The sequence below is a fragment of the Canis lupus genome, chromosome 24 (genome assembly GCF_011100685.1).
Source record: "Canis lupus familiaris isolate Mischka breed German Shepherd chromosome 24, alternate assembly UU_Cfam_GSD_1.0, whole genome shotgun sequence".
Classification (NCBI taxonomy): domain Eukaryota; kingdom Metazoa; phylum Chordata; class Mammalia; order Carnivora; family Canidae; genus Canis; species Canis lupus.
Window position 1 is genome coordinate 21,775,310 of NC_049245.1, and position 27,524 is coordinate 21,802,833.

General features: G+C 53.2%; 1 protein-coding gene across 1 annotated transcript; it reads left to right on the plus strand.

Moving 5' to 3' along the window:
* The first annotated feature begins 10,242 nt into the window (after positions 1 to 10,242).
* Positions 10,243 to 23,812, plus strand: MYLK2 (myosin light chain kinase 2). The gene is made up of 12 exons (XM_038571929.1): positions 10,243 to 10,538; positions 11,013 to 11,544; positions 12,477 to 12,778; positions 14,401 to 14,506; positions 15,100 to 15,193; positions 17,484 to 17,593; positions 17,678 to 17,819; positions 20,495 to 20,565; positions 20,689 to 20,817; positions 21,375 to 21,527; positions 21,713 to 21,845; positions 22,856 to 23,812. Exons 1-12 carry the CDS (start codon positions 10,487 to 10,489, stop codon positions 22,934 to 22,936), a joined length of 1,905 nt encoding a protein of 634 aa, XP_038427857.1. The 5' UTR covers positions 10,243 to 10,486; the 3' UTR covers positions 22,937 to 23,812.
* The last annotated feature ends 3,712 nt before the right edge of the window (positions 23,813 to 27,524 follow it).

Consider the following 27,524-nt stretch of genomic DNA (forward strand, 5'->3'; position numbering starts at 1 on the left):
CCAGAGAAACCATAGTTGGAGGGGTAGGGAAAAAGGCTTAGAAAACTCTGGGTTTTATTGGGAAATATTTCACCAGACTAACCTTAACCTGAAGGCATCAATTACCCTCTCCCCTTCCCTTAAAATTTTATTAGCCAGAAAGGCATAAAAACCTGCCCTGTCTGATGTGCTGAGACCCATGTAGTTATGGAACTGGTATCCCAGAACATCCCAGGCAAGCATGTAAATGTGCTAAGAATTGTAGCCTACTGCTGTTGCTCAGCTTGTTTTGGCACCAAAACTATTCCCAGGGCTTTTGTTCAGGAGCAGGGGTGGGATAGAGTTTTCAGCAGGTCAAGATACAAAATAGACTCTGTGGTCATAAACCGTAATATGAAAAACAGTTTGGGGCAGCTTTGTTCAAGCTGGCTTGGTGGTAAGCCGACTTGAAAAGTCTCAAGACCCGGACATGTTCCCACTCAGGAGCGCGTGCGGACACACACACAGTGTCCTAGGGATAATCTGCTAAGTGACTAGAAAGTGACTCAATTTGCTCTATGCAAAAATATCAAGTGGGATTTACAGCTTTTTTTTTTTTTTTTCAGTTTCTGAAGTAGGGTTGAGTATTAATTATATACCGCTGATAATGGTAATAGGAAGAAAGAGGAAAAAAAAATACATCAACCACCATGATCATCTTTGTGTAATCTGTTTTTTTCATGTATGTAACTTTAGTCTGTTTATATACTAAAGGATTTTTCTTTACACTAAAGAATTTTTCTTAGCATATTCACATTCCTGCCTGGGATGTTTCTGGGATATATGTGCGCTTCTGGGATGTGTGTTGGGTATATATATCTCCTGTGTTTTTCACTTAGCAGTAGTAATTCAAATATTTTCCATATTAACTGCATACTTTGTAAATGTGAATTTTAATAGAAGCATACTGTTTCATTGTTTTGAGTTTGCTTCTCCCCATTGTAATTAAATTTTTAAAAGAAAATATAGGGACGCCTGGGTGGCTCAGCAGTTGAGCACCTGCCGCTGGCTCAGGGTGTGATCCGTAGTCTCAGGATCAAGTCCCACATCAGGCTCAGGCTCCCTGCCTGGAGCCTGCTTCTCCCTCTGCCTACGTCTCTACCTTTTTCTGTGTCTTTCATGAATAAATAAATAAAATCTTTAAAAACAACAACAAAAAAAGAAAATATAAACCCCTCCCAAAAGCATGGTTAATGACATTATCCTGGCATACATATCTGTAAAATGGAAAGCTCCTTTTGGCTGCTGTGATGTCAATGTTACTGGCACTCATGCCAAAAGAAAATGTTTATTGGCCTTTGGCAAAGCCTTTCTATATCTTAAAGTCTTAGAACTCTGCATTTTCAGACAGACCTACATAATTGATTTTTGTCTCCAACCCTTCAGATCAGATTCGGAAAGAGAATACCCTTTGTCTTTCTTAACCCTGCCTGGGGCTATGATGTGTCTTTTGGGAAGAGCAGGGGCAGGAAATCTAATCTCACTCACTTCCGTCACTGCCACACTGCGTGACTTGTAACAAGTCACTCTCCTTTTCTGGACTTGAATTTCCACATCTGCCAAACAGGGAGATTGAATTGGAAAGAGCTATTTCAACTTGAGTATTTTCAGAATTTTTAACAGGCCGTCGGTTCTAACCACACCAAGCCTACTTCCATATTTATATTTTTCTGTTGTCACCTGCTCAATCACTGCAAAAGGGCACCTCTAGGGAGCTCTCCTGCCCCTGGATTACCATTTGAACTTCAATGAAATATGTTGGAGACAGTGTGCTATCTTGTTGAGGACTTTCCAAGGGTGGTTCTGGAAACGGAAATCTAGCCCAGATCACTCCAGGGGACTAATCCCTGAATAATGTCCTCTGACACACACATATTTTCTGATGTTTCTCTTGACCTTGGAACTTGGTTAAAGACTGCACAGAATGTTCAGTGAATTCTTAAAGACTACTACAAGGAAGTCCCTCCCATCCTTGGCGTTTCCAAGATGTGAAGATATCTAGTAGTGGTTTTTCTATTGTTGGAGACAGTTTAAGGACATCACGGTAAAACGGATACCTTGCCTTGCTGCTGTTCTGTTTCTCTCCACTACAGTTCAGTTTTTACAATGTTCATGGTCAAGGGGACTTGGATTGCTTTGGGATAATTGTCTCAGGGTCAGGAAGAACACAACAGTATTTAGTGGGAAAAGCCCTCAATTAGGAACTGGGAGGGTGGCTTCTGGCTTTCTGATGTTGCGCATGTCATTTGGATTCTCTGGGCTCAATTTCCTCATTGTAGAAGTTAGAACGATGTTTCTAGAAAAGACCTTTCCTCCCGTTCTTTGGATGACACTTTGCTCCCAGCTTTAACACGAACCAAAGGCACTCACTCTGAACAGCAATGGTGACTGTCACATTGGGCACTTATTCCTGTTGGCCAATGTGACTCAATCTGACCATGCTTGAGTCATATGCTCAGTATTAATTATCAGTGGGTATGTGTCACCAGGGGTTGCCAGAAGCCCCTGCTGTTTACCCAAAGTTAACCTAACAGGTACAGAGCCAGCAGCTGCTAGTTAACAACCAGCAAAGGAGCAGAGAGACCTCTCAGAGACTGCATGGAGTCTCAAAGGAGAGGGATTTGAGTTGAAATTGTAGAAATCACCCTGCTGGCTGGAGGTTGATGTCTACACTGGAGGCTTACTGATTCTTACTTGCTCATTAGCCTTTTTCTTTACCTTGTGGTAATTCGTTACTGCAGCAGTAGGAAACATAGAGGAAGCCACACAGTGTGAGCCGTCAGATGGGGGGTCGGAAGGGGCTGCCGGGACCCATTGCCCTTCACTACCGCTTCGGTTTTTGTGCAGCAATCTCTCCTTAAAACAGCTGTACTGACAACTGAGTCTGAGCATTTCTGCATTTTCCTCACACACATAGAGAACAGACTCTGAGTAATTCCTATTGCTCAGAGGCCTCAGGAAAATGGGTAGTAATTAGGCTGGAATCTCAGCAACTGGGGCTGGGAGAATTTTCCCTGTGACGACGACGGTCCTCAGGGTGCAGTCTGTGGAGCAGCAGACGGGCCTCATCAGGATTAGAGATGCAAATTATGCAGCCCCACTGCAGGCCTCCTGAGTCAAACACTCTGGAGATGTGTTTTAACAAGCCCCCTGGGGGATGGATGCACGCCCAAGCATCAGTGCAGCAGAGAGACCTGCAGGGCCAGAGACAACAGTTTTCCTAACTCAAGGTCCTCTGGGCTGGGGAGCCAGCAGTCATTCTCTCCCATGACCCTTGGTGCCAAGGCCAAACAAGAGGGGATCTGATAGGCAAGAACCCTCTTTCCCTCTGGAGCTCCTTGGGGTGTCACCTTTGTGAGATCTCTTCGTGTGACATAGGTGCACTGCTGATTTGTTGAGTAGGTATTTATCTCCCTAGCCAAGACTCCACTACCAGAATAAAGGAGAGCTGAAGGTTTTTCCATAGGACCTTCCAACAAATCATATGACAGATGAGGAAACTGAGGCTCCATGTTTAAGTTACTGTCCTCAAAGTCACACTGCTAGTAGGTGGCAGGGTGTGGATCCAGGTCGTCTGCCCTTTAGTGTCCTCTGCACCATACCAGGTACATTCCTTGAGTAGAGCCAGCTCTAGGAGATGGGCAGTCTCAGGAGCTCCTGGCTCTTTTTGAACTGGGGGACGCTTGATCAGAGACCCCCCCAGATGAAGAAGAGATTGTTTCTGTCACCTCCAGAGCCAGCCAGCAACTTAGGACTTGGGAGCAAGTGTCTTGTGAAGGTTGCAATTCGGGCTGGAGCCCTCACTTGGCTCTTGACGTTGCTCCGGGAACCTCCTGCTAAGCGTCCCAGAGGCTGGGAGGCAGGTCCTCTCTCAGTTTCACACAGCGTGCATCTTCTCAGACTGTGCTGGTTCCTGGGGTTCCTGTCAGAGAGGTGGCAGCTGCCAGTCAGCTAAGTCACAAGCCTTGGCCGGACCAAATGGTAGCCAGGGTGGTCGGAGTGCCAGGAGGTACTTTGCCCCAGCCCCCTTCTCATCCCTGGTTGGAGGCTCCTTGCCATCCCAGGCAGGCCACTGCTCGCAGCAGTCGCTCAGAGCTTGCCATGCACCCCCTGGTTTTTGTGGCAACCCAGTTTAGCAAATGGACCTCAAGTTTTATAAATAGCACAATGGCAGGCTGGGAAGCCATCCTGTGCAACAGGACAGAACATGCATTCCCAGATTTTTGAGCCATTTGCTGGGATTGTGCAGTGGGAGTAACTTCTTGTGCAAAGTTGAATTATTTGCAACTCCCAGGTCTATACTCTGTGCTTGAGTCTTGCTTCTACTCATTTATGTGTCTTCATTTGTCCCCTGCCCCCACTGGCCCTGCCTTCCCGAAGTGGTGCTTCCAAGTCTGCTCCTGGGACGTTTCCTGTTCTTGGAACAGCTGCACCAGCCTGGGGTACCCTCCTGCTACTTGATCCTATAGGGAGGTGTCCAGTGGCCCTGGGTAATTTTCAGATGACCTTGTTCCTCTGACGTCATTACCTGGCTATTTTGGGCTTTGCTGTTTATGCTGCAGAGTTGGGCTGAGACAGGGGAGAGGGAGACAGTGAAGGTTTCCCAGCATCCCATGGCCCCACCAAAGTGAGAGCACTTGCTCTTCAGCACTTATAGAGCACCTACTGAATGTTGGGCCCAAGGCCACCAACCTGATGACACAAAGTGTTCTCCACTCATGAATTCATTCTGCAGCGGGCATTTAGTGATATGGAGTACTAATCAAGCATAAGGGCTCTGGACCAAGTGGCTGGGGTTTAAATTCTGGCACCCCTGGAAGACTATCTCTGAAAACTTGCCTCAGTTTCCTCTTGGAAATGGGAGTGATAGTAGTATCTACTTCATAAAGTTATGAAGACTAAGGGAGTTAATATGGTACATGGTAAATACACAATAAATATTCATGGCTATTACTATTAATGGCACCATTTTTTGTACTAGGTCCTAAGAATGCAAAGTTGACTGACATGGTCCCTGTCCTGAGCTAGATCTGGATATAGGTCCCCAGAGGCCCAGATGCTGAGACAGTGTGCATGGCCTATGTAACAAGTCAGAAGGGAACACCTGCCATAGGCACTGTTGTAGCCTGATTTATAGGGGCATTTCAAGGAAATGAGGTGAAGTTCTTATCCTGGGAGAGCCTCAGAGCAGTGGTTCTCAACCCTGACTGCACATCGGAATCTTCTGGGGAATTTAAAAAATACCAGCACCTGGGCTGCACATTGGAATCTTCTGGGCCGCACCTCCCAAATATTCTGATTTAATTGTCCTGAACACAGAATATCCTGAAGCCTGAGTTGTGAAAGCTCTCCACACACTTCCCATGTGCAGTGGGGTTGAGAAGCACAGCCCTCTGGTTTGGGGGTTCTCAAACCTGGGTGTGCATGAGAACCACCTGAAATGCTGCTTAGAGAGATGGAGCCTGGGGGCTCTGTTTGAAGGAGGCTTCATTGAAAACAAATTTGGGGGTCTGGGCACTGAGAAAGCCTGCCGGAGCTGTGCTCTCAGCTGAGAAGTCAACCCTGGCCAGTAGTCCCAATCCATGCCATTTTTATGTCTCATACATAGCTTGTACCACTTTCTGTCTTGAATTAGTGAAATCTGTGTGCACATTGATATCTTTCAAATTATTCATTAATCTGTGTAGAGTCACAAATGGTCATTTCAAAAAAATTGGAAGATCCAAAGAATAAAAACCATCTCTACTCCCATACCTATTAGTATGTGTATTTATGTCCCTCCAGACATTTTCTCATTTTCTTAATAAATGCATTTAACAACAAAAAGGGATTCTGCTTCATGAATGACCTTACAATCATTTTTCACCGAAAATTCTCTATGTCGTGATCCTGTCACCATTCTCCAACATCTGTGTCCCCAGAGTGACCGCGTTAGCTAGCCCTTGCACAGAATAGAGCGTTCCGTAAGTGATCTTAGCAATAGAACTCCACCATTTCAAGATGGATCAGTGTGTCATTTGAGCTTCCAGAGGGATCTCTGTGCAGTGTGCCACAGAGTGTGTGTAGACTCTGCTCAGCATTTCAGGTGGAAGGAAGGACGGGGTCTTACCTAGGCCTCCTCCTGAGGCCTGAGAAGTACTGCCACAGCCCCGGGCTTAGGGGTCTGAGGTGGGAGAGGCAGGAGAAAGCAGCCCTGACTGGCTCCCACGTCAGGACGACAGGAAAGTTGTGAGGGGAACTGGCTGCTCTCTTTGGACTCAGAAAGGTTACTCAACTCCCTGGATTTTCCATCACAGCCGAGCTGGGAGAGGGTCAGGCCGGGAAACGTCTTCTCTGAGCAGGGCCTTTTAAAGCCTCTTGGCTGGGTCAATTTCCTTCCAGGAGCCAGGGAAGCAGTGCCCGAGTGAAGTTAACCCCTCCGCTCCCAAGTAATTCTCCCAGGGACCCAGGGATGGGTGAGCCTGAGAGCCTAGGCTTCTGGAATGCAGAGCCGTCCAGGGCAAGAGGCCTAAGGAGCCGTGAACTCTGGCTGAAGAAACCTTCCTCTGGCCTTGTTAAATCCAACAGGCATAATTGCATCCTGCTGACCTTAATTCCCCTGGCGGGTTTAATTGGTCCTGGCATTGCCCCACTTCCTGGCCTGCCCCTGTAGAGGCAAAGAGCGTGGCTGCACAGCTGGCGCGGGGCGGGAAAGCCCCGTTCTAAGGGTGGGCAGGGTCTCTGGCTGCCCCCGGCGGGGAGGAGGTTTCCCCAGGCCCCTCCCCTGTGCCTCCAAGGGAGCGCTGAGAAGCCCGGGGACTCCCAGGGAGCAGCTGGCCCAGCCGAGCTTAACCCTGGGCGGGCGAGCAAGCTGCAGGCAATCCCGTGGATCCGGAACCAGGCCAGCCTCTCATCCCAGCGGGAGGGATGGCGGAGGAGCCTGCGGGACAGCTGAGCCCTCTACCTGGGGTGTCCACAACATTATCGGGAGCCCATAGTGCTGCCAGGACTGTGCCAAGCGCTCTACAGACCGTGTGCTCGCTCCGCACTCCCAGCCACCCTGCGAGAGGCGATGGGGCAGAGTAGTTATGTGCCAAGCCTGGGCTTAGACGGCTCAAACCCAGCTCTGTGAGTTTGCCCTGTGACTTAGTTTTCCTGTCACATCTGTGAAATGGGGATAAAATGGCTGACATTTATACAGCACCTACTATGTCCCCATGTACCGTTCTAAATGCTTTGTGTACCTCCCCATGGAGGAAGGTGCTCGTCCTGTAGATAAGAAAATAGTAACAGCGTTTGTCCAAGCCTGGGTTCCTAGTCTCAGAGCTCCTTAACCACCACTCTTTAGGTTTGTTGTCATCAAGTTGCTTACCTCCTTCTCCGCCCCCCTGACACTGCCACCTGGGGCACGATCCGCTTAGTAAGAGCTTAAGAAATGCTACTTGTTTGGGAACCGTAACAGTAACAAATGTAGCAAATAAAGCCCCTTATGTTGTCCTAGCTCCGATTTGGGTCTCAACAGGAGGTGGTGCTGGATTCAAATCTGAACAGTTGGCAGCTACTCAGTGGCTGTGTACTTCCTGAGATGAGCCCCTTCCCCTCTCTTGGCAACAGCTTCCGCAGTTTTAAAGTGGCCTAATCCTGGGCCCTGCAGTCCTTTGTGAGGATTCAGTGAGCTGGGTAAAGCCCTTGGCAAAATCAGGCCTGGCCCTTCCTGAGCACTCACTCCATAAATACGGTACCGACAGCCATAGTTAATAACAAGGGAATGTAGGCAAGGGCCATGGTCCTAGAGCCATCCCACAGACCCAGTCCAGAGCCTTGCCAGTCAGTTGCTTACTCATCAGACACCGACTGGCAAGTACACTTTGTGCTGGGGAAACACGTGGGCATCATAAAGCCCCTGCCCTCAAGGGGCTCCTAGAGACAATCGGTGGTGGGATCAGCCTGGAGCCAAAGGAGGCCAAAGGAGGGGGAGTCCAACATTACAGGCTAAACCATAACATGCTGTGGAAATGACCAAATAGAGGGCCAGGGGGCCCCCAATAGCAGGCACAGAGAGGGAGCTTTTCAGCCTTCAGATCGCTGTCAGACCACAAAGGTGGGGTACCCGGCCGGGACAGAGGGGCGAGACACATGCTGGGAGATCTTAGGGAAGAAAGAGGACTTTGGGCTTTGAAGAAGGACATTTCTGGCTCAGCTCCGTTGTAGGATGACTTTGGGCATGTGACTCTCTTGATCCCTGTCTTCATCTAGGGAACAAGATGGAAGCTCCCCATAGAGTTATTATCAAGATGGAGTTTGCAGACAACGAGGCTAGAGCTGACAGCGGACCCTCAAAAAATGGGAGCTCCCTTCCCCTAGGAAAGCCTGGGTTCAGATCCTCATCTGTCCCCAACAAGCCATATGGCTTTGGATAAGTTGGCGAACTGCCTGGGCCTCAGTTTCCTCATCTGTAATAGTACTTACCTTCTTGGGTTGTTGTGAAGCTCATACGAGTGAGTCTACATGAGAGCACTTGGAGCAAGGCCTCACACACCGGTGAGGGCTAGACAGGCATCCAGGAATGTTTTTGCTTCCCAGGGGAGGCAGACTGTCACCTGGATCTCAGAGGAAGGAAACGGAAGAGAGGAGGGCCAGAAGGGCAAGAAGTCATCAAGACGGGAAGGGGTCCCAACTTTGGATGTTGCTAGCCTCTGCCAGCAACCCCAACATTTGATCACTTAAAAAAAAAAAAATTGCTCATTTTGAATAGTATTCCATTCACATGGTCCAAATACAAAAATGTAAAAGGGAGTGCAGTGACATCTCCCCACACCCACCCCTTCTCCCCAGTTTCTTACTTGTTGTCCTGAAGAAATTCCTATGCATATAAAGTGAAAGTTTATGTGTTATTATATATTACCACCTTTGGCCCAAATGATAGCATGTTCTACATGCTATTCTGCATATGGCTTAAATTTTGCTTTCATTTTGGAGGTTGCTTCCCATCATTTCATTCACAGCCTCCTCAATCTCTCTCTTTTTTCTTTTAAGATCTTATTTATTAATTCACGAGAGACACAGAGAGAGAGAAAGAGACACAAGCAGAGGGAGAAGCAGGCTCCCTGAGGGGAGCCCAATGAGGAACTCGATCCCAGGACCCAGGATCACGACCTGAGCCAAAGGCAGATGCACAACCACTGAGCCACCCAAGTGCCCCTCACAGCCAGCTCAATCTTGTTCACAGCTACAGAATTTTTCTTTTTGCTCAGACCTGCTGCTCATTTCCACCTCCCTCCTTTTGAGGGCAGGGCTGGTTTCCTTCATGTGAGAGTACCGGTGGAGGGACAGGGTGGGTCACCACAGTCCGACCCTGAACTCAGACGCCCACTGCAGGGCTGTTTCAAGTGCACTCAGCTCAGCCAGCCTTCCAGGCGCCCCTCAGAGACAGGCTCTGGGTAGGCAGCCCCTGGATGGTGGAAGGCAGCCCCTGGATGGGAAGGATCATACCTCTCCCCATCCATCTCAGCTTCATCATCTTGGTCTTGAGTGGCCCCCAGGCCACCACTGTGGTGGAGGATTCTTGGGAAAGACTCCACCAGCCCCCTCCTTTCAAGAAGGCCACTGGGGAGAACCAATCTGCTTGGTGCGGGGTGGGCATGAGCACTGACCCTCTCCCACTGCTGCTTGGGGCAGCCTCCGTCTCTCCAGGAGCCCCAGAAAAATACATTTTCAAAAGAAAAGACTTTCAGGCCCCTGCACAGGTTGAGCAAGTGCCCCTGAGACAATTTCTTCTCCAGAGATGCCCCCAGCAGGTCTGGATGCCAGGAGCAGGATCATGGGCACAGAGCTGGACAGTGGGGTCAGGGTGATTATCCCCATGGCCTACATGTCTCTAAGCAGTTTCTGGGCAACCCCAAGAGATGCGGCATGCAGGTGTGCAGAGCCAGGGCCAGGGCCGAGCACAGTCTTGCCCTCCAGCCCTGCCCGGGAGCCCCTCTTGTGCCAGGCCCCCTGCCTGGACAGGTCCAAGCCAGTGATACTGGGCAAGGCCTGGGAAAAGGCTGCTCCCTTGGGGGCCTAGTGGCCCCCTCCTTTTTCTCTTCCTGCCTGTTCCAACACTACTCTCCCCCCCGGTCGGTCTGTGGGAAGAATGCCGTGTCCTCTGAACGGGGGCCAAGAGTGACAGGTGGTGGCAGTCCGAGCTGCATGGCCCCTGGTGTAAGGGATCCTCTCCTCCGTCCCCGCCTCCCCTGCCCGCGCCCCTGCCTCCGCCTCTGCCCACCCAGCCCAATCCCTTACAACTGCCCCAGGAGCACTCCTGGGCAGCCGCTGCAAGTCAGGCGGCCATCAGGTTGCCCCTCTCTGCTCCAAAAGCCTCAGTCAGCTGGCCCTGGCTCCTCTCAGCCAGACAAGAGAAGGAACCTGACAGCCTGACACACCTCAGTCTTCTTTCTGCAGCTATAAAGACTTGGGTAGACAAGAGAAGCACACGCCTCCCTACCTCATGGCGGCAGAAAACGGAGCAGTGGAGCTGGAAATCCAGAGCCCATCAACAGGTGCCAAGCTGGGGCAGGATACAGAGGGAGGAGCCTGGGAAGGGGTGTTTGAATCCAGGTCCAGGCCCATTCCTCAGTGGGAGTTCTGTGCCCCCGCGGCCTTTTCTGTATGGCTCATGAAGGGCCCAGAAATTATAACTATTTCTGGGTAAGTTTGGGCGGGATTGAGGGCCTATGCGAAGCCCTCCCTGGAGAGACAGGGAAAATGTTAAGCCCTCATGATGGCACCCAAACATTCAAGGCCAGGGATGGTGGGGGTATCAAGGTGCATCAGAGGACCAGAAGTCTCCCCCAGGGGCCTCTAAGGTGCCAGCGACCCATCTCTAGAGGCCATTAGATGGCCCCAGAGCCTCAGTGGGGCATGCATTCGCAGATCGCTGCCTAGGTGGGGACTTGGGCCCAGAGCTGGTCCTTGGCCAGCCTGGTCCCAGGAGGGGAGGGTGGATCCTGACCGGTATCCCTCTTCCTTCTCAGACAAGGCACCTAATGGTACAGCAGGTGAAGGACCTCTGGCTACAGAGAAAGAGTCTGGTCCACCAGATCCAAAGAAAGGTCCTGGGCCCCCAGATGGGAAGAAGGAACCTGGCCCCTCAGACCCAAAGGAAGAACCTGGCCCCCCCGATGCAAAGAAAGAACCCGGGACCCCACAACCAAAGAAAGAGCCTGACCCACCCACCGTGCAGAAAGATGCCAAAGTTGCTGCCCTAAAGAAAGAGGACGAGGCCCTGGCCCAACCCTCAACTAGCAGCCAGGGCCCTGAGGGAAAAGGTGATATGGGTGGGGGGCCTGCGGAGGGCGGTGTTGGGCAGCCAGCAGCCCTGCCGCAGGAGACTGCGACAGCGGAGGCCAGCGTCAAGAAGCCCAGTGCCAAGCAGGAGGAGGCCTCAGGCAGCCAGGGCCCCCCAGAGCCCAAGGCACACAAGAAGGCGGCCGAGGGCCAAGCAGGGGTCAGGAGGGGCTCACCCGCCTTTCTGCACAGCCCCAGCTGCCCTGCCATCATCTCCAGGTGAATGTCCCCTGTCTGGCAGTGGGGAGGGGTCCAAGGCTCTGTCCCCAGAAGTTGTGTTTAGTTCCTATGTCTTGGGCGTCCTTGTCACCACGTTCAGTGCCAGATTGGGCAGGGGCAGTTCTGATGTATAGTATCTGTCCTGGGCATTGGTTCTACTACCTTGCGCCCCTGCAGAAATCAGGACATGGTGATAGTTCATAGACACCTGGAATGTCAAGTCAGAGAGGTCCTCGAAGACTTCTTCATGGAGCTAGTGGAATCCAGAGTTCCCCTTACTCTGTGTACTTGGTTCTAGCCAAGGGCAGGACTGAGATATTGGGAGGAAAAGATAACATTTCTTCTTACTATGATATAAAAAATAACTAATAATTAGATTGATAGATCATTTCTAATGCTTTCATAACTTTAATATAGACCAGTCTTATGAGGCAATCTGTTAGACTTACCTGAATGCTAATCATATGAATGATATTAATGATACATTATAAACCACAATAATAGCACTCTATCAGTCTGAATTATGTATTAATATCAATTAATACATTGATATCACCGATACATTAATCAATTGCATTGCCACAGTTTGTATGAATCAAGAGCTCCATAATCTAATTGTAATCACATAATGATTAACCAAAACAACAATCCCATTAGTAGATGTTAATGATCTATTAGTGCATTGAGAGTCAAGATAATGACCACCGTCATGTATAGTGTTATTAATGTCCCTTGATTTAGTATAAAGTGAATTCGAATGCCTCACCCCGTGTATTTGAGGACATGGTGGGGACCAGAGCAGGAAGGGAGAATAGGGTATGGTTGTATTGACTCTGAATTACAGAAGAGCCTATGGAAGCATCAAGGCCTCCTGGAGGCAGAAGCAGTGCTGTAGCTGTTAAAGGCCTCACCTTTGTGTTCTCACATTCTAGGCCTGAGAAGCTGCCAGCTGAGGAACCCCTGAATGAGGCATCAGACCTCATCTTTGAAGGGGTGCCTGTGACCCCCAGCCCCAAGGATCCGGAGCTAGCCAAGGTAGAAGAAGGAGGGAAGAACATCCCGGCAGAGAGCCAGAAGGAAGCTGGAGAGAAGGCTTCAGGCCAGGCTGACCAGGCTGTGGTGCAAGGGGACACCTCAAGGGGGATCGAGTTCCAGGCTGTTCCCTCGGAGAAATCGGAGGTGGGGCAGGCCCTCTGTCCCACAGCCAAGGAGGAGGACTGCTTCCAGATTTTGGGTAGGCCAGGGCAGGTGGGGGCTGGGGAGGGAAGGGGGGGTCCCCAGGTGTCCCCACGTCTCCCTGTTTAGAGGACTGAGCTTCTCTGAGCCATGCCTCACCCAGGCTGACCCATCTGGGTGTCACACAACTCTAAGAAGTACAAGTTCCTAGTCTCTTTTGATAGATGAGGAAATGGAGTCTCAGAGAAAGGGAAATGGAGTGAGTGCCCCAAATCCACAGCTAGGACAGGATTTGAACCTATCCAAACAGAGCCACTTCAGAGCTCGCTTTTGGCTTTCTTTTACTTTGTAATGGGATTTTGAAAAAAAAAAAAATCAGGTTTTGGAGCAGCACCAACTCTCCGGACAGTGGAATTTGAAGTCAGTCTGTAGAATGGCTCAAAGGCCAGGCTTTGGTAGTTAAAGGACGTCCTGGAGGGGGTGGGGAGGGTCATGAGAGCCATAGAGGGCTGGTGAGCTGAGAAGCATAGGTGCCTGTGCATGGGAGCAGTGACCAAGGAAGCTGGGCACGTGAGATGGGGCAGGACTGTGGAGTGGCCTTAAGTGACGATCAGACAAGGAGCTGGTGGTTTGGTGGTTTATTCAATTGGCAGCAGGAGCCACTGAGCATGAGCAAGCTTGGGGAGCAGGTGAATAGGGAAAAGGCCTGGGTAGGGGTGCGGCAGGGCTGGGGGTGGGGTGAGATAGGGTCAGAAGAGCCCAGAGTGTCCTGACACCCATCCCCTCCAGGCTGAGGTGCCTTGGAAGCCCAGCCAGCCTGCCGGGTCAGCGGCACAGTGCCACCCAGACAGGGTGGGAGGGCCTGGCGGCAGGGTGGCAGCCAGGAGACCTGCCACCTCCCCCAAGCAGCAGCAGAAACTTCTCCCTCGCCCCCTCCAGAAATCACATCCTTGGGGTGACGGGACCTGAACAACCTCCAAGGGCCATCAGATTTATCACCAGCCCGGCTTCCCTGCTGTCTCTTGCTATTTATAAAGAGGTTTCCATTCCCGATGACTCAGCCTGTCGGCCGCCAGGGCCCGCTGTTCCCCATGGTTGCCGCTAGGTGGCGGCCCCTCCCCACAAACATTTCCGTCCCCGGCTCCTCCCGGCCCTCCCCCTGCCCTTGGGCCATGCCCAGGTTGGGCAACCATTCTGCCAGGCCTGCCAGCTCCTGGTGTAATTAGAGGGGATGGTAGGCGGGTCCCGTCACCTACCCCATCATTCAGGCATAGTAAGGCCTCTCTGGCACTCCACGATTTCGTGTCCCCCACTGCCTCCCCCCCCACCCCCCCCACAGCCAACTTTTATTCTTTAATGGAAATGCAGATAGTTTGGGTTGGAGACTTCACACCTTATAATGCCAGAGGGTCTGAGAAGTCCAATCAGCTGTCCCCATTGTTGTGCTAGGAGACGCTGAGCCCCCTCTGACAGAGTCCCAAGGCCATTTTGTGTGTTGGTGGCAGAGCTGAAACTGGAAACTGGGACCCCCTAGCCCCTATCCTGGAGCCAGCTGTCCTCCAGGTATCACTTGGTGAACTTCCCCGGATGGAGCCCAGGCCAGGCAGGAGGGGGTGGTGCTGGGGCGCATGCTCAGCAGCCCCTGGCCCTGACTGTGATGGTTCTGCTCTGCCTCCCCAGATGATTGTCCGCCACCCCCAGCCCCCTTTCCCCACCGCATCGTGGAGCTGAGGCCTGGGAACGTCAACAGTCAATTCAGCCTGAACTCCAAGGAGGCGTTGGGCGGGTGAGAGCTGGGACCCCGAGCCCCTGACCCACAGGCAGGAGAGCATCAAGCCCCGACATGTGCAAGGCCCCCACACACCTCAATTGTACATGATCTACACAGACACAACTAATTCCACATGCTCACTTGCCTCTTCCTACATAAGCTGTCACGTGGGTTGATACGCACTCATGTCCAAGTGTCTCACACAGACACACCATTGATTAGGCAGTATTTCCCATAGGAGACGAGCAGTACTTTCCTGTCTGTTTTAGTTTCAGGTACCACCCTAACCACCTCAAAGGGCTTCATAAAAAGCCCTATAGGTGCCTTCTTCTGGGGCCCAGAGCCCCAGGGCTCATGCTTATGACAAGGCTGTGAGCTGTAACATCAGGGGCCATCCTGTGGATGAGCCTACCCGTCCTGTGCCCATGGTTTGTGCGATTCAGCCACTGTCCCTGCAATAGAGCTCACAGCTTCAGGAGGGAGTCAGGGTAGCCGGGGCAAGCATCCCATCTCACAGAGAGGGATCCAGACAGGAGCAGAACACAAGCTCCTACCTCAGCCCGGTTCCCCCCAGGAACCCTCTCCCTCCCAACCTCTTCTCTCTTCAGCGGCAAGTTTGGAGCAGTCTGTACCTGCACAGAGAAAGCCACAGGCCTCAAGTTGGCAGCCAAGGTCATCAAGAAACAGACACCCAAAGACAAGGTAGTAGGGGCTGGCTCCGTGGGATGGAGAGGGGATCCTTCAAGTGCAAACGTCTCACCTCCCTCCATCCATATGTCTGCACCAGGGGCTTGGTGTGTGAACCTTGATGCGCTGAAGATGTCACTCAGATAGACAGATGGACAGACAGACAACCCTGCCACAGGGGCCTGAAGCCCCTACCCATAAACAAGACACCTCAGGTGGTGAACTTACCCTGGGGACTTCCCCTTCTAGGCACAGGACCTTCCTGCCTTCTGTTTGGTTCAAACACAATGAGTGTGGGCTCTGTGCCAGGCCCTGTGCTGGGCACTGGGGGTCCCAAAGTGAAATGAGTATGGTTTCCGCCCTCAGGGAGTGCCAAGGTAATCAGACCTGTCCAGAACTGTGCCTCCACACCTGGCCCAGGCTGGGTTCAGAGGCCGAGGGCAGTGTTTGTTTAAGGAACGAATGAAAGAGTGGATGAATGAATGAATGTAGGCAGAGGCCCATGTGGAGCAAGAGTCAGGTGCGTGAGGAGGTGATGACTACCTAGCCACCTGTTGTGGTGAGGGCTGTAACTCAGGAAAGCTAGGGTGGGGGTCAGGCAGGGTCTCAGGTGGGGTCAGGAGGGGATCGAGTGAGTTTCAGCAGAGAGTTTAGAGGGGGTCAGGTGGAGGTCAAGAGGGGGTAAGGAGGGGACTGCAGAGGAGCCTTCTGATTTAGCCGGCCTGTCTCTCTCCAATGAAGGCTCAAAGGGGTTGCTGGTTCCAGTGGAGAGGCAGGGAAGAGAGTTTCAAGCCGAGGGGACTATGAGAGGGAAAGCCTGAAGAACAGGAGTGACAGAGGCCTGTTATGGACCTTTGGGTTGAGGCAGGGAAGCCAGGAAGTAAGCTTATGGTCATCTGAGACAGAGACACAGCACCTGTGGAGGCCTTGAGCCCAGGAGGAGCATGAGGAGAAGCTCCAGAGCCCAGCAGCCCTGCCTTTCCATCACAGCTCTAGCACATTGGGAAGCCATGCAGTTTCCATGTGACTTCATCTTTCTCCAGCTCTTGCACTTGCCTGCTGGGTCTCCAGGCCTCTGTCATGGACCTGGCTCAGTATAGATGCTCAAGATATCTGCTCTGGAGATTAATAAGAATCCGCTCCTGATTAGTTAATTATTGAGCCCTTTTTCTGGGCCATTCACTGTGCCAGGTGCTGGGGAAGCAGCAGTGAAGTCCATGAGTCCCTGTCCTCCTGGGCTGACATGCTAGAACAAGGGCAGACAACTAAACACAACATGGGCAGAAAGCATGGCATTAGGAACTGAGAAGTGCTAGGAAGAAATATAATGCCAGGTAGGGGACAGGGAGTGTAGGACCCATGGGGGCCATCAAGATAGGGTGGTGAGGTCAGGCATCTCTTGAGGAAGCATGGGTCCAGTGAGACGTGAATGAAGTACTAGAATCATGGAGAAAATGGGAAAATCGGGACAGTGATGTGATGCTGAGGAGTGAGGGGACAGGCAGGGGAAAGGGACCCATCTGTAGCATTTAGAAATTTCCCTGGTTACAAATATTCCTACCATGGCTGATTTCAAGCTACCAGTGTGACAGTTGGCATTCACCCTTTCTGAAAGTGACAAATAATGGCAGCTTAGGCCAAGAAGGCAGTGGTGGAACAGGTGAGAAGTTGCTGGATTTGAAATCTAGAGGGATTTCCCGATGCAGGGTGTGAGAATGAGAGGAATCTGGGTCAGCTCCTGTTTGTCCTGCATGCCTAGGCAAGGGGGCCTGCCCTTTTGCAGACAGGCAAGCTGAAGGCTACTCAGCTGTGGGGCAGGGGTAGTGGAAAGGGTTTCATTTGGACCTGAGAGATCCAGGATGTCTCTTAGCCATCCGAGGGGAATGGCAGTTAGGCCTTTGGAGCTGTTGGTGCCTGCAGTTCAAGGGCACGTTCAGTGGTGGAAATGAGGATTTGGGAATTAATCACATTTGCATGGAATGGCAAGGACTTGAGGAGAAAGCCCAGGGAGAGAGTGCAGTGGGGAGAGTGATGAGTGGAGGACTGGCCCTCAGGCACCCCAGTATTCAATCGGGGGGGGGGGGGGGGAGGAACTGGCAAAGGAACGGTCTCCCGGCAGGAATGACCCACGGCAAGGACATGAGCTGGGGGTAGGGAGAGATGGGAAGCAAGGAGGCCAGCAAGGAGGAGGCCGGGCAGTGGTGGAGGCCAGGCCTGACAGGTCTGGTCCAGAGCAGAGGTATGGAGGGTGGAGGGCAGTGTGCGGTGACACTCCGGTTGTAACCCTGGCTTCCCTGGTGCCCAGGAAATGGTGATGCTTGAGATCGAGGTGATGAACCAGCTGAACCACCGCAACCTGATCCAGCTCTATGCGGCCATCGAGACCTCACATGAGATAGTCCTGTTCATGGAGTAGTGAGTGCTGGCAGTGGGGCAGGGGATTGGGTGGCGGTGCCAGCTGGCCCGGAAGCAAGCCTGTAGAGGGGTCTGTGCACACAGCATCGAGGGCGGCGAACTCTTCGAGAGGATTGTGGATGAGGATTATCAGCTGACTGAGGTGGACACCATGGTGTTTGTCAGGCAGATCTGCGACGGGATCCTCTTCATGCACAAGATGCGGGTTCTGCACCTGGACCTCAAGGTACTGAGGCTGGGGCCTCCCGGGATGGGCAGGAGCAGCATCTGGCCACGTAAAACCAGGGTTGCAAGCAGCTATCCCTCCAACCTCCCATTGGTCCTTCTCATCCTCTCTCCATCCTTCTATCTGTAGATCTCAAGGGGTTTATTGAGGCTTTACTAAGTACCAGAGCCAGGTATACAAAAGAGAGTAAAATACACTTGGTCCTAGCTCTCAGGGGCTTCTAGTGTAGTACTAAGTGCACATCCTCTGTTCTGTGAGCCCCAAGCTCAGCGTCTCATGCATAGAACTTGCTGAGTGTTGCTAAAGTGTTGCTGGCCCCTCACAGTGCTGGGAGCGTTTGTTCATTTACTCCACAAGTGTCTGCGGAGGCCCTCCTATATGGGCGGCAGTGTTGTAGGTAGTGGACATCCAGTAGTCAACAAAATGGCCAAAAATGCCTGCCCTCGTGGAACTTTTGTTCTAGAAGGGGAGTCAGGAAAGTAAATCAATTAAGTATAGCATGAGTGCAGCAACAGACATGCGAGAGGCGCCAGCAAAAAGTGAAAGAATATTGGGATCCCTTCTCTGACCTTGCTCCATCCCTTGCACAGAGCTGGTCAGGGAGAGCAAATGGGCTGCTTCGGGCATGAGGCCGGCTGTGGTCAGCTGGTCGCAGGTGCTGGAGCACGAAGCTGGCTGTGGTGTAGGGGAGGCAGGAGCAGTGCGTGCGCCGGGGGCCGGGGGGCTAGTGTCTGCAGGACAGGGGGCAGGGCTGGCACCCATCGGCCTGGTGGCTAGGACCTGCGTTCGTTCCTCTGATGATTACCTGTCGAGTGCCTCTCTTGAGTGAGGCTGCTCCTGTGCTGCTGGGCACTGTGCCGAGCACGGGCATTACCGCAGGGGTGACGAAGGACGCGCCCCTGTCCCCTGGAGCCTCCAGGTTAGTGGGGGACACAGACGTTTCTAAAATAGATAATTTTCAACCTGTGACAAGCGTTATAAAAAGTATGCGAGGGTAACGGGGAGGCAGAGCAGGTGAATGTGGAGAGGCAGCGGGGGGGCCAGAGCCTGGGGCAGAAGTGGGGCTGGGCCTGGCCTACACCCCTGCCGGGCTGGCTCGGGGTCAGAGCGGTTCTGGGGGGCTGTGTGAACCTTCCGGCAGCCCACCTGCGGGCGGGCGTGCTCACCCGTAGGTGGGAGGTGGGAGGCTAAGGGTTTCCTTTGTCTTCCTGACCAGTGAGGGTAAGGAGGTGGGTTTTTCAACGGGCAACGTGGCAGCTGGGAATCTCGGAGGCGCCTGTCACCACCAAGCGCATAGAGGAAGGGGGCTGGTGCCAGTGCCTGTGGTGGAGGGAAGAAGGGTATGATCTGAAAATGGAGCCAATCTGATTTGCTGATGTGGGAGGGGGTAGGAGACAGAGAAAGGGGAGAGTAGGGTGACTCCTGAGCTTCTGGACAGAGCTGGCACCTGCGCAACGCGTCGGAGACCTGTCATTGCCCCGCAAAAGCCAGTGCCTGTGGGGCAGAGCAGGGTCCCCGGTTAAAGCACAGCACCTGGGGAAGAAGCTGTCTTAAACCTCTTTATCCTTAAATGTGTTTTTTCAGGATAGCAGTAAGTTTCTCATTGAAAAGGGGTCTCACTGGGATCCCTGGGTGGCGCAGAGGTTTGGCGCCTGCCTTTGGCCCAGGGCGCGATCCTGGAGACCCGGGATTGAATCCCACGTCGGGCTCCCGGTGCACGGAGCCTGCTTCTCCCTCTGCCTGTGTCTCTGCCTCTCTCTCTCTCTCTGTGTGTGACTATCATAAATAAATAAAAATTAAAAAAAAAAGAAAAGAAAAAGGGTCTCACAGTGAAGTAAGTTGGGCAAACCGTGGCCTGAAGGCCCCTCCCAGGGCCCTTTGGGAAGTCTCGATCCTTCAGGAGGGATCGGAGTATGTCTTGCTCCCCCAAAAGATTGTACCCTGGGATCTTCCTCTGCTTTCCCTGTTTTGTTCAAACACCAGGTTGAGCTACTCAGGTCATTAGCTGGATGCATCAGTTCAAAAAACCACCTTCAGAACGGACCCTCTCATCAAATGCCCGCAGAGCCCAGATGAACAACGAGGGCTAGGCCAGGGTGGGTGGAGAACTCGGAGACCTGGGGGCCAGACACCTGGCTCAGGCGGCAGTGGTTACTGACACCAGGTGCTGTGTGGCTGTGTGGTGAGGGCTTCTGGGGCTTCAGGAGGTGTCAGAGATCAGGAAAGCAGTGTTTTTGTGTGAAGTCTCCTGCCTTTTAACCATTATTAACTACCTAAAATATTTCTGCCTTGGGACCTTAGATTAGTCCTATGTCCTTGTGTTATGTGAGAAGGAAATGGAGGCCCTTCCAGGAACGTCATTCTCACACTCACCTGTGCTGGTGCCACAGGATTCCCAGGAGCCTTGGCTGAGCACTTCCTCAGTGCCTTAGTTGGACACTGGTTGGGGGAACAAGGAGGCCAGGAAAAGATGGTTCCTGCCCTGGGAAAGTCCGTCTCAGGGCTTTAGGGTCCTTGTCTGTGCCAGGAGCAGGCAGGTCCAGGGGTCTCTGACGGGCTGCCCACTTTGGCAGCCTGGGCCTCTGGTCCAGAGAGCTTGGGATGTGGGTGGACCTGGGTGCGGGGGAAGGGTGAGCTGGGTCAGAGGTCAATTCGGGCCACCCCCTTCTCCTCAGCCAGAGAACATCCTGTGCGTCAACACCACAGGCCATATGGTGAAGATCATTGACTTTGGCCTGGCACGGAGGTACCACCTTGGTGGGTGGGGAGGGCAGGGCAAGCCTTTGAGGTGGGCAGGAGACAGGGGAGGTGCGGAGGGTGCCAGAGAATGGGCCAGGGCAGTGCTCTGACCTCTTGCTCTCACTCCCAGGTATAATCCCAATGAGAAGCTGAAGGTGAATTTTGGGACACCAGAGTTTCTGTCACCTGAGGTGGTGAATTATGACCAAATCTCTGATAAGACAGACATGTGGAGTATGGGGGTCATTACCTATATGCTGTGAGTCCTGCAGGAGTTTGGTGTCTATGGGGGTGGGACACGAGGGTGGGCAGCTGGAACCAAAATTGGCCTTGGGGTCTTGGAAAGGTGGGTTCCATCTCCCCACTCCCTCAGTCAGGGGTTTGCAGAGATTGGGAGTGCTAGGGAGAACCAGAAAAGGAGAACTTCGTACCCATTTTGTAGATGAAGAAATGAAGGCCCTTCAAGGCATAATATCCTAATCTAGGGCTCTGGACAACAGATCTTTGATGAGTGGGGGCAGAGGGGCAGCAGACATTTTCTGTACATTCATCATTCCTCTTCTTCACTGTAACCCTGGGAAGCTGGGATGATTATGCCCATTTTATAAATGAGAAGAGTGAGGCTCAGAGAGGGGAAATGACTTGCCCAAGGTCACCCAGCCAGAGTCAAGCCCAGGTTTATCCCACTCGAGAGGCTGGGTGTCTTTTCAGGATATGGTGCTGCTTCCTAGGATCTACCTCCATCTCCTGGGCCCCCAAAGGTGACTCAGTATCTCCAGCCTCACCTCCCTGCTCCCTGACATCCCCTCTCCCCAGGCTGAGCGGCCTCTCCCCCTTCCTGGGAGATGATGACACAGAGACGCTAAACAACGTTCTCTCTTCCAACTGGTACTTTGATGAGGAGACCTTTGAGGCTGTGTCCGATGAAGCCAAAGACTTTGTCTCCAACCTCATTGTCAAGGACCAGAGGTGAGGCTCATTTGAGGACACAAACCCCAAGCATGCAAGCCCCGTGTGTGTGTGTGTGTGTGTGTGTGTGTGTGTGTGTGAGTGTGTGCATGTGGGCTGGCAAGGTAGGAAGAGGGCCGGTCCGGCTGGGTTCTGGTGCTTCACAAGCATGCCGCCCGCCCTCACCACACTGCCCCCTCCCACAGGGCCCGGATGAGCGCTGCCCAGTGCCTTGCCCACCCCTGGCTCAACAACCTGGCAGAGAAAGCCAAGCGCTGTAACCGACGCCTCAAGTCTCAGATCTTGCTTAAGAAATACCTCATGAAGAGGCGCTGGAAGGTACCACTGGATGGGGTGGGGAGGCGGGAGGGGCCGCAGGCGGGAAGAGCTCCTGGCACTAGATCCAGGCCCCACCAGCCCTGCCTTGGCAGCTTCTATGGACCAGGCCTAGCCCTGTCTGGAAAACAAGATTGGCTTTTCTCTCTTTGTCCTGGGCTGATTCCTGTCCTGGAGCAGTGACCCTCCACCCACCACCCCCACCGTGGGGAGGGGTGTCTATTTGAGGCTCATGCTCAGAAAAAGATCTCTGACTCCATCACAGACCTCTTCCCTTCATTTTACAAATACTTATTGAACATATACTACTTCTAGGCCCTGGGAGTACACCTATGGACAAAAGAGATAAGGATTTTAGTTCTTTGTGGACTTACTTTGGGTAGGGGCTGGGGAGTTATTAAAAAGGATTAAGGAAGGGGTCTAGAAAAAAAACTAAGGATGATCAGGAGTGCCAGGGGAGGGTTGCACTTTTAAATAGGGTGGTCAAGAAGGACCCACTGAGAAGGAACATGTGAACAAAAAACCCGAAGGAGGTGAGGAGTGAACCATGCTGATCTGGGGAGAAGAGTGTTCCAGGGAGAGGGAAGAGCCAGTGCAAAGGCCCTGAGGCACGAGCGTGGTTGGCAAGTGTGAGGAACAGGTAGGAGGCCAGTAAGGCTGGAGTGGGATGAGCAAGGGTTTAAGGCAGAAGAAATCAGACAGTAATGGGGGGCAGGAGGTGGAGGGATTTGTTGGCCATGGTAAGGGGCTTAGGTTTGAGTTGGAGTGAAACAGGAACTATTGGAGCATCTAGAGCAGAGAGGTACTCAGGTCTGGCTGCTTACCTGTTGAAGGAAGGAAGAGGGAATCCTGGAAGATACAGTATCATGGCCCCTCCTGTGGCCATTGTGGGCACTGCACCCTCCCTAGCGTCTGGCCATTGTGGAACGAAGACGGTCTTTAGGAGATGCTCAGCTGCCCCAGTGTCTCCAATGCCCCAAGGCTGACCGCCATCCTTCTCCCTCATCCCTCAGAAAAACTTCATTGCCGTCAGTGCTGCAAACCGCTTCAAGAAGATCAGCAGCTCGGGGGCACTCATGGCTCTGGGGGTCTGAGCCCCAGGAGCAGCTGAGGCCTGGACGCAGCCGCACGGTGGCCGGGGCTGAGGCCACACAGCCCAGAAGGCCAGAGCAGATGGGCCAGACCCCCAGGGTGAGCTGGCTAGGACAAGGCTGCGCCAGGCTGGGAGGCTCGGGGCTCCCCACGACCCCGCGCAGCGACTGCTTCCCCGACGTGAGCCGCCTCAGATGTGGCCTGAATCGATCCTGCTAATGCCTCCCCAGACAGATCCCCGGCCCCATCAGCCACAGCCCAGATGCCACAAGCCCTGTTGTTCCCTCCTCAGCTCCCCCTCTTGGAATCGCTGCCCTGGTGACCCCTGCTTGGCCTCACCTGGGGTATCCCTGGCTCGAGCTTGCTCCTAGCTGGACCGGGAAGACTGGGGGTCCCAGCATGTGGGGCTTCTGTGGTTGTGGCGGGAAGCCCTTGGTGGGGCAGGAAGGCAGCAAGGCCAATTCCTGAGGCCCAGCTGCCAGGGGAGACAGAGCAGGCTTTGTGAGAGAGGACCTCCATGCCCCCGCCCGCCTCCCCACTCCCAACAGATAAGGCCTAGTACACACCATCTGGCTTGGCCCAGCCCCCGCCCACCTTCCTTACGACCACCAACACACAGGAACTCTGTGTGAGAGACGGACGCCCAGCCCAGGCCTGGCGCAGGGGGAGAGGAGAGGCCTGGGGGACAGGGAGACCACCCCCGAGCTTGCCTGAGGGCCAGGCTGGCCCAGCCCAGCCACTCCGGGCCCTCGTCCTAAGGGTCACCCATGGCTTCAGATGATGGGGTCAGCGGGCCCAGGAGGAGTGGGAAGGCCTTCGGGCAGTCCCCAACCTGCTCTCAGCTTGTGCCTTGTAAATAAATGTACAGGTTGAATGTGGCTCCCTTCCCTCTGTGTGTGCATGCACTTGGGTGAGGTCAGAGATGACCACAGTTCACTGAGCACTGCTGTGTGCCAGGCCCTCCAGGGGCACTTCAGTGCACAGCGTGGTGGTTCCCGGCACAACCTCAGGAGCCAGGCTGCCCAGTCCTGGGCAAGCAGCTTCCCTACTTTGAGCCTCAGTTTACTCCTCTGTCACAGCACCATCCAACATTTTTGGGTGTTTACTGAGTGCAAGGCTCCATTTAATTGCTTGTGTGGATATTAACTCATTTGTCCTTCACAGCAAGCTCACGAGGTGGGTATTATTATTATTCCTATTTTACAGAGGGGAAAACTGAGGCTTAGAGAAGGAAAGGATGTTAAAGGCTATTCAACAAGTCAGAAGCTAGAGCTTGAAATGAACTCTCCTGTCTCCCGAGCAAGGCTCTGCCCATGAGCCACTCTACTTCTCACCAGAACGAGGTGTCAGCAGAAAGCAGAGTCTCCAGGTGGAGCCAGAAGTTTGGGCAGGCACATGGTGCCTCTGCTGGACCTGCAGTGAGGGGAGGGGTCTCTTTGGGGGGTAAGGGAAAGAGAGCTGTTCTCTGCTCTTTCCATGGACCACAGCCTGCTGCACCCGGGGCCTGCAGTGCAGGGGAGGAGGCTCCACCTGCTGGAGAGGGCAGCCCTGAGGGCAAGAGAGCTTGACCCTATTAGGGCACAGCCTTTCTGGCTGTGAGGACAACTGAGTCAGACAGAGGTGATACTGGCCTAAGTGGGGCAGCTGGTCTGCCTGCTTGAGGTGAGTTGGTTTCAGCAGGAATGGCGGTGACAGCAGTTCACATGCATGGAGTGCTGCTAGGTACCAGCCCTGGGTACCCCCTGGTCTGGCTCCATGTACTCAGGATCACATTGATTGCTCACAGTGAGATCCTGCAGGGCAGGCATTGTGTCATGGCTACCTCTTGGATGGGGAAACCCAGCCTCAGGGAGGTTAAGCCATTTGCTTGGTGTCGCACGGCTAGTCGATGGCAGAGTCAGGGCTTGCACCAGACAGTATGGGCCCAGAGGCCCTGTTCCCAGCTGCCACACTGACCACCTCTTAAGAAATCTTGGACTTAACTATGCATCAAGACCTTGTTCATCCCTACCTCCCCTGACTCCATGAATATTGACCCGGAGGGCAAGGCTGGGGGTTGTCACCCCCACTCTTGCCCTGTTCCAGCAGATGTGTGCAGACTTCCATTGCAGCAGGTGTCATGTAGGGCAAGGTGTGGCAGATTTGAGGGTCTAAGCCCGGTGGGTCTTACACTCAGGGTTTGGGGGGTCTGGGGAACCTGGGTTGGGGCTCTCGATGGGATGTGGGCTTACAGGGCCACAGGATCCGCAGGGCCATGGATCCCTGCCTGCCTGCCTGCCTGCCCGCCTGCTCACCACCTGCCAGCTGGGCCAGGCTTGTGGTTTCCTCTGAGTTCTCTCAGCGTCGTTGGCCCCAACCCAGGCTGAGCCTCGGCCACACAGCGTGATGATGAGAGATGAGTCACACCCATGGGGTGGTGGTGGGGGTGGTGGGGGGGAATGAGGAAATGAGGTCCAGCCATAGCACAGATTCAGGGCTGGGATCCAGCTGGGGATACCGAGGCCAAAACAAGGAAGGCCCCTCAACAGAGAGCGACACCTGGGACTAGAACCCAGGACCCCTGACTCTCAGCACAGGTCTCAATTTCCTCCATAATATACAAATGACAATCTCAGCTCTGCTCTCTACTGCCACTCCTAGGTCGTTGTGACAGTCGCAAGATGGAATAGGGCGCTCATTCACTGTATTTTTCACAGATGTAGAAACAGTTCAGAGAGGGAAGGTGACATGCCCAAGGCTACACAGCAAAGTAACACTTCCTAGGAAGGAAGCCCACCCAGAGCCATGGAACAGGGCTGATCACTGCTTCTGTTTCTATCACCTCCCAGGAACACATCTTGGAAAGCTCTTTTTGATTTATCAGAGGCCTCCTTTGGGCCTCCCCTGGTCCCTGGAGGTAAAGGATATAGACTTGACAAAATGGGTAGGGAAATGGGGGTTCAGAGATATTTTGTTCCCTCCAAGGGCCACAGAGCACATGCAGGAAAAAGGCACAGCAGCAGCCCCCAGTGTGGGGCTGAGTTTCTGCCTCTCTGCAGGCCTGGGCCCCAGCCCCACTACCGTCACTAGAACTCCCATCCCAGGCAGCCTCTCAGGGAAAAGATTTTCACCCTAGAAGCCATCCTGATGGAGGGAGAGACTCTATGGCTGTTTGGGGCCTGCCAGCTGGAGCCAGAGCCGCAGCCAAAGCTCTGGACTGTGATTCTTCAAGTGCCTGGTACCAGGCTGTGAGCATCCCCTGCCCCTCGCTTACTCTGCCCTGCCCACCAGGCCCCTCCTGCATGGCACCCATTACAATGACACCGTGATCTTCCCTGCAAGGTGCACTGTGCCCCACGGGGCCTACACCATGAGCTTGCCCTGCCCAGGGTCCTGGGCACCCCCTGTGGGCTAAGAGGGGTTAACACCCTCAGTGGGACAGCTCCTCCCGGCTGGTTCCAGCCCAGAGAACGTTCCTCCAAGACTATTTCCTGCCTCTGGGCCTTGGCCAGGCCCACAGTGACCACCCCCATGGGTCTGAGGCCGCATCTGGTTTGGATTACACCAGGCCTGGTGACGCTGCCTCTTCCTGTCTGCGTCCAGTGGCCTTGAATTCCACTGGCCACCTTGGACCCAACAGGGCAGTGGTGGGAAAAGATTCTGCCAGTGACAGGGCCACCCGAGGGTGTGAAGCAGTCAGGGCTGTCCTGAAGGATGTGCCTATTTGCACCGAGCTCCTGATCTCGCGGCTGCCCACGCACCTGTTCCTTTCAGCACCTTCATGGTTGTTATTTACTGAGCACCAGGCACCACAGCAAGTGATTTCCATTTATTTATTTTTATTTTTTTTAAAGATTTTATTTATTTATTCATAGACAGAGAGAGAGAGAGAGGCAGAGACACAGGCAGAGGGAGAAGCAGGCTCCATGCAGGGAGCCCGATGTGGGACTCGATCCCGGGTCCCCAGGATCACACCCCAGGCTGCAGGTGGCACCAAACCGCTGCGCCACCAGGGCTGCCCGTGATTTCCATTTATGAACTCATTTCATCCCCACCCTATGAGTGGATATTTCCATTAGATATCTCATTAAGATGAGGAAGGTGAAGCTCAGGGAGTTTATGGACATGTCCATGAGTCCCCAGCCAGTAAATGGTAGGGTCACTATGCAAAGCAGGTGGTCCGTCTTCTGACATATCCAATCATATCACAGCTGTTTGTTGAGTCCCTGCTCTGGGCCTGGGCCTGTGCTAGAACCTGGAGGTGAATTAGTCATGGTCTTCACCTCCAGGGAGCTCACACCTTTTGGAACCCCAGTAGGTGGGAGCTTGGGGGTTAGGGTGAAGCTGGAGGGCCATGGAAGAAGACATGAACCCTTATTCCCTTTTCTCCAGTGTCAGGAAGTGACACCCAGGCTGAGAGCAATAAGGAGCAGGCCTTTTCCAGATGGAGTGAGGATGGTGTTCCGGGCAGAGGAGAGCGCATGTCCAAAGGCTTGTAGCTAAGAGCCAGGTTGTCTTGGAGCCTTCCAGGGTGGCTTTTACATATGATGAAGCAGGAAATAAGTCTGGAGAAGTTGGCAGGGGCCTCAAATGCCAGCCTGAATCAGGGCA

Bases quoted from the DNA above. Each gene is read 5' to 3' on its own strand.
- MYLK2 (XM_038571929.1), top strand. From the start codon at position 10,487: ATGGCGGCAGAAAACGGAGCAGTGGAGCTGGAAATCCAGAGCCCATCA. The intron at 17,820-20,494 runs GTACTGAGGCTG...CCTTCTCCTCAG, and splicing joins TTCTGCACCTGGACCTCAAG to CCAGAGAACATCCTGTGCGT. The intron at 21,528-21,712 runs GTGAGGCTCATT...CCCCTCCCACAG, and splicing joins CTCATTGTCAAGGACCAGAG to GGCCCGGATGAGCGCTGCCC.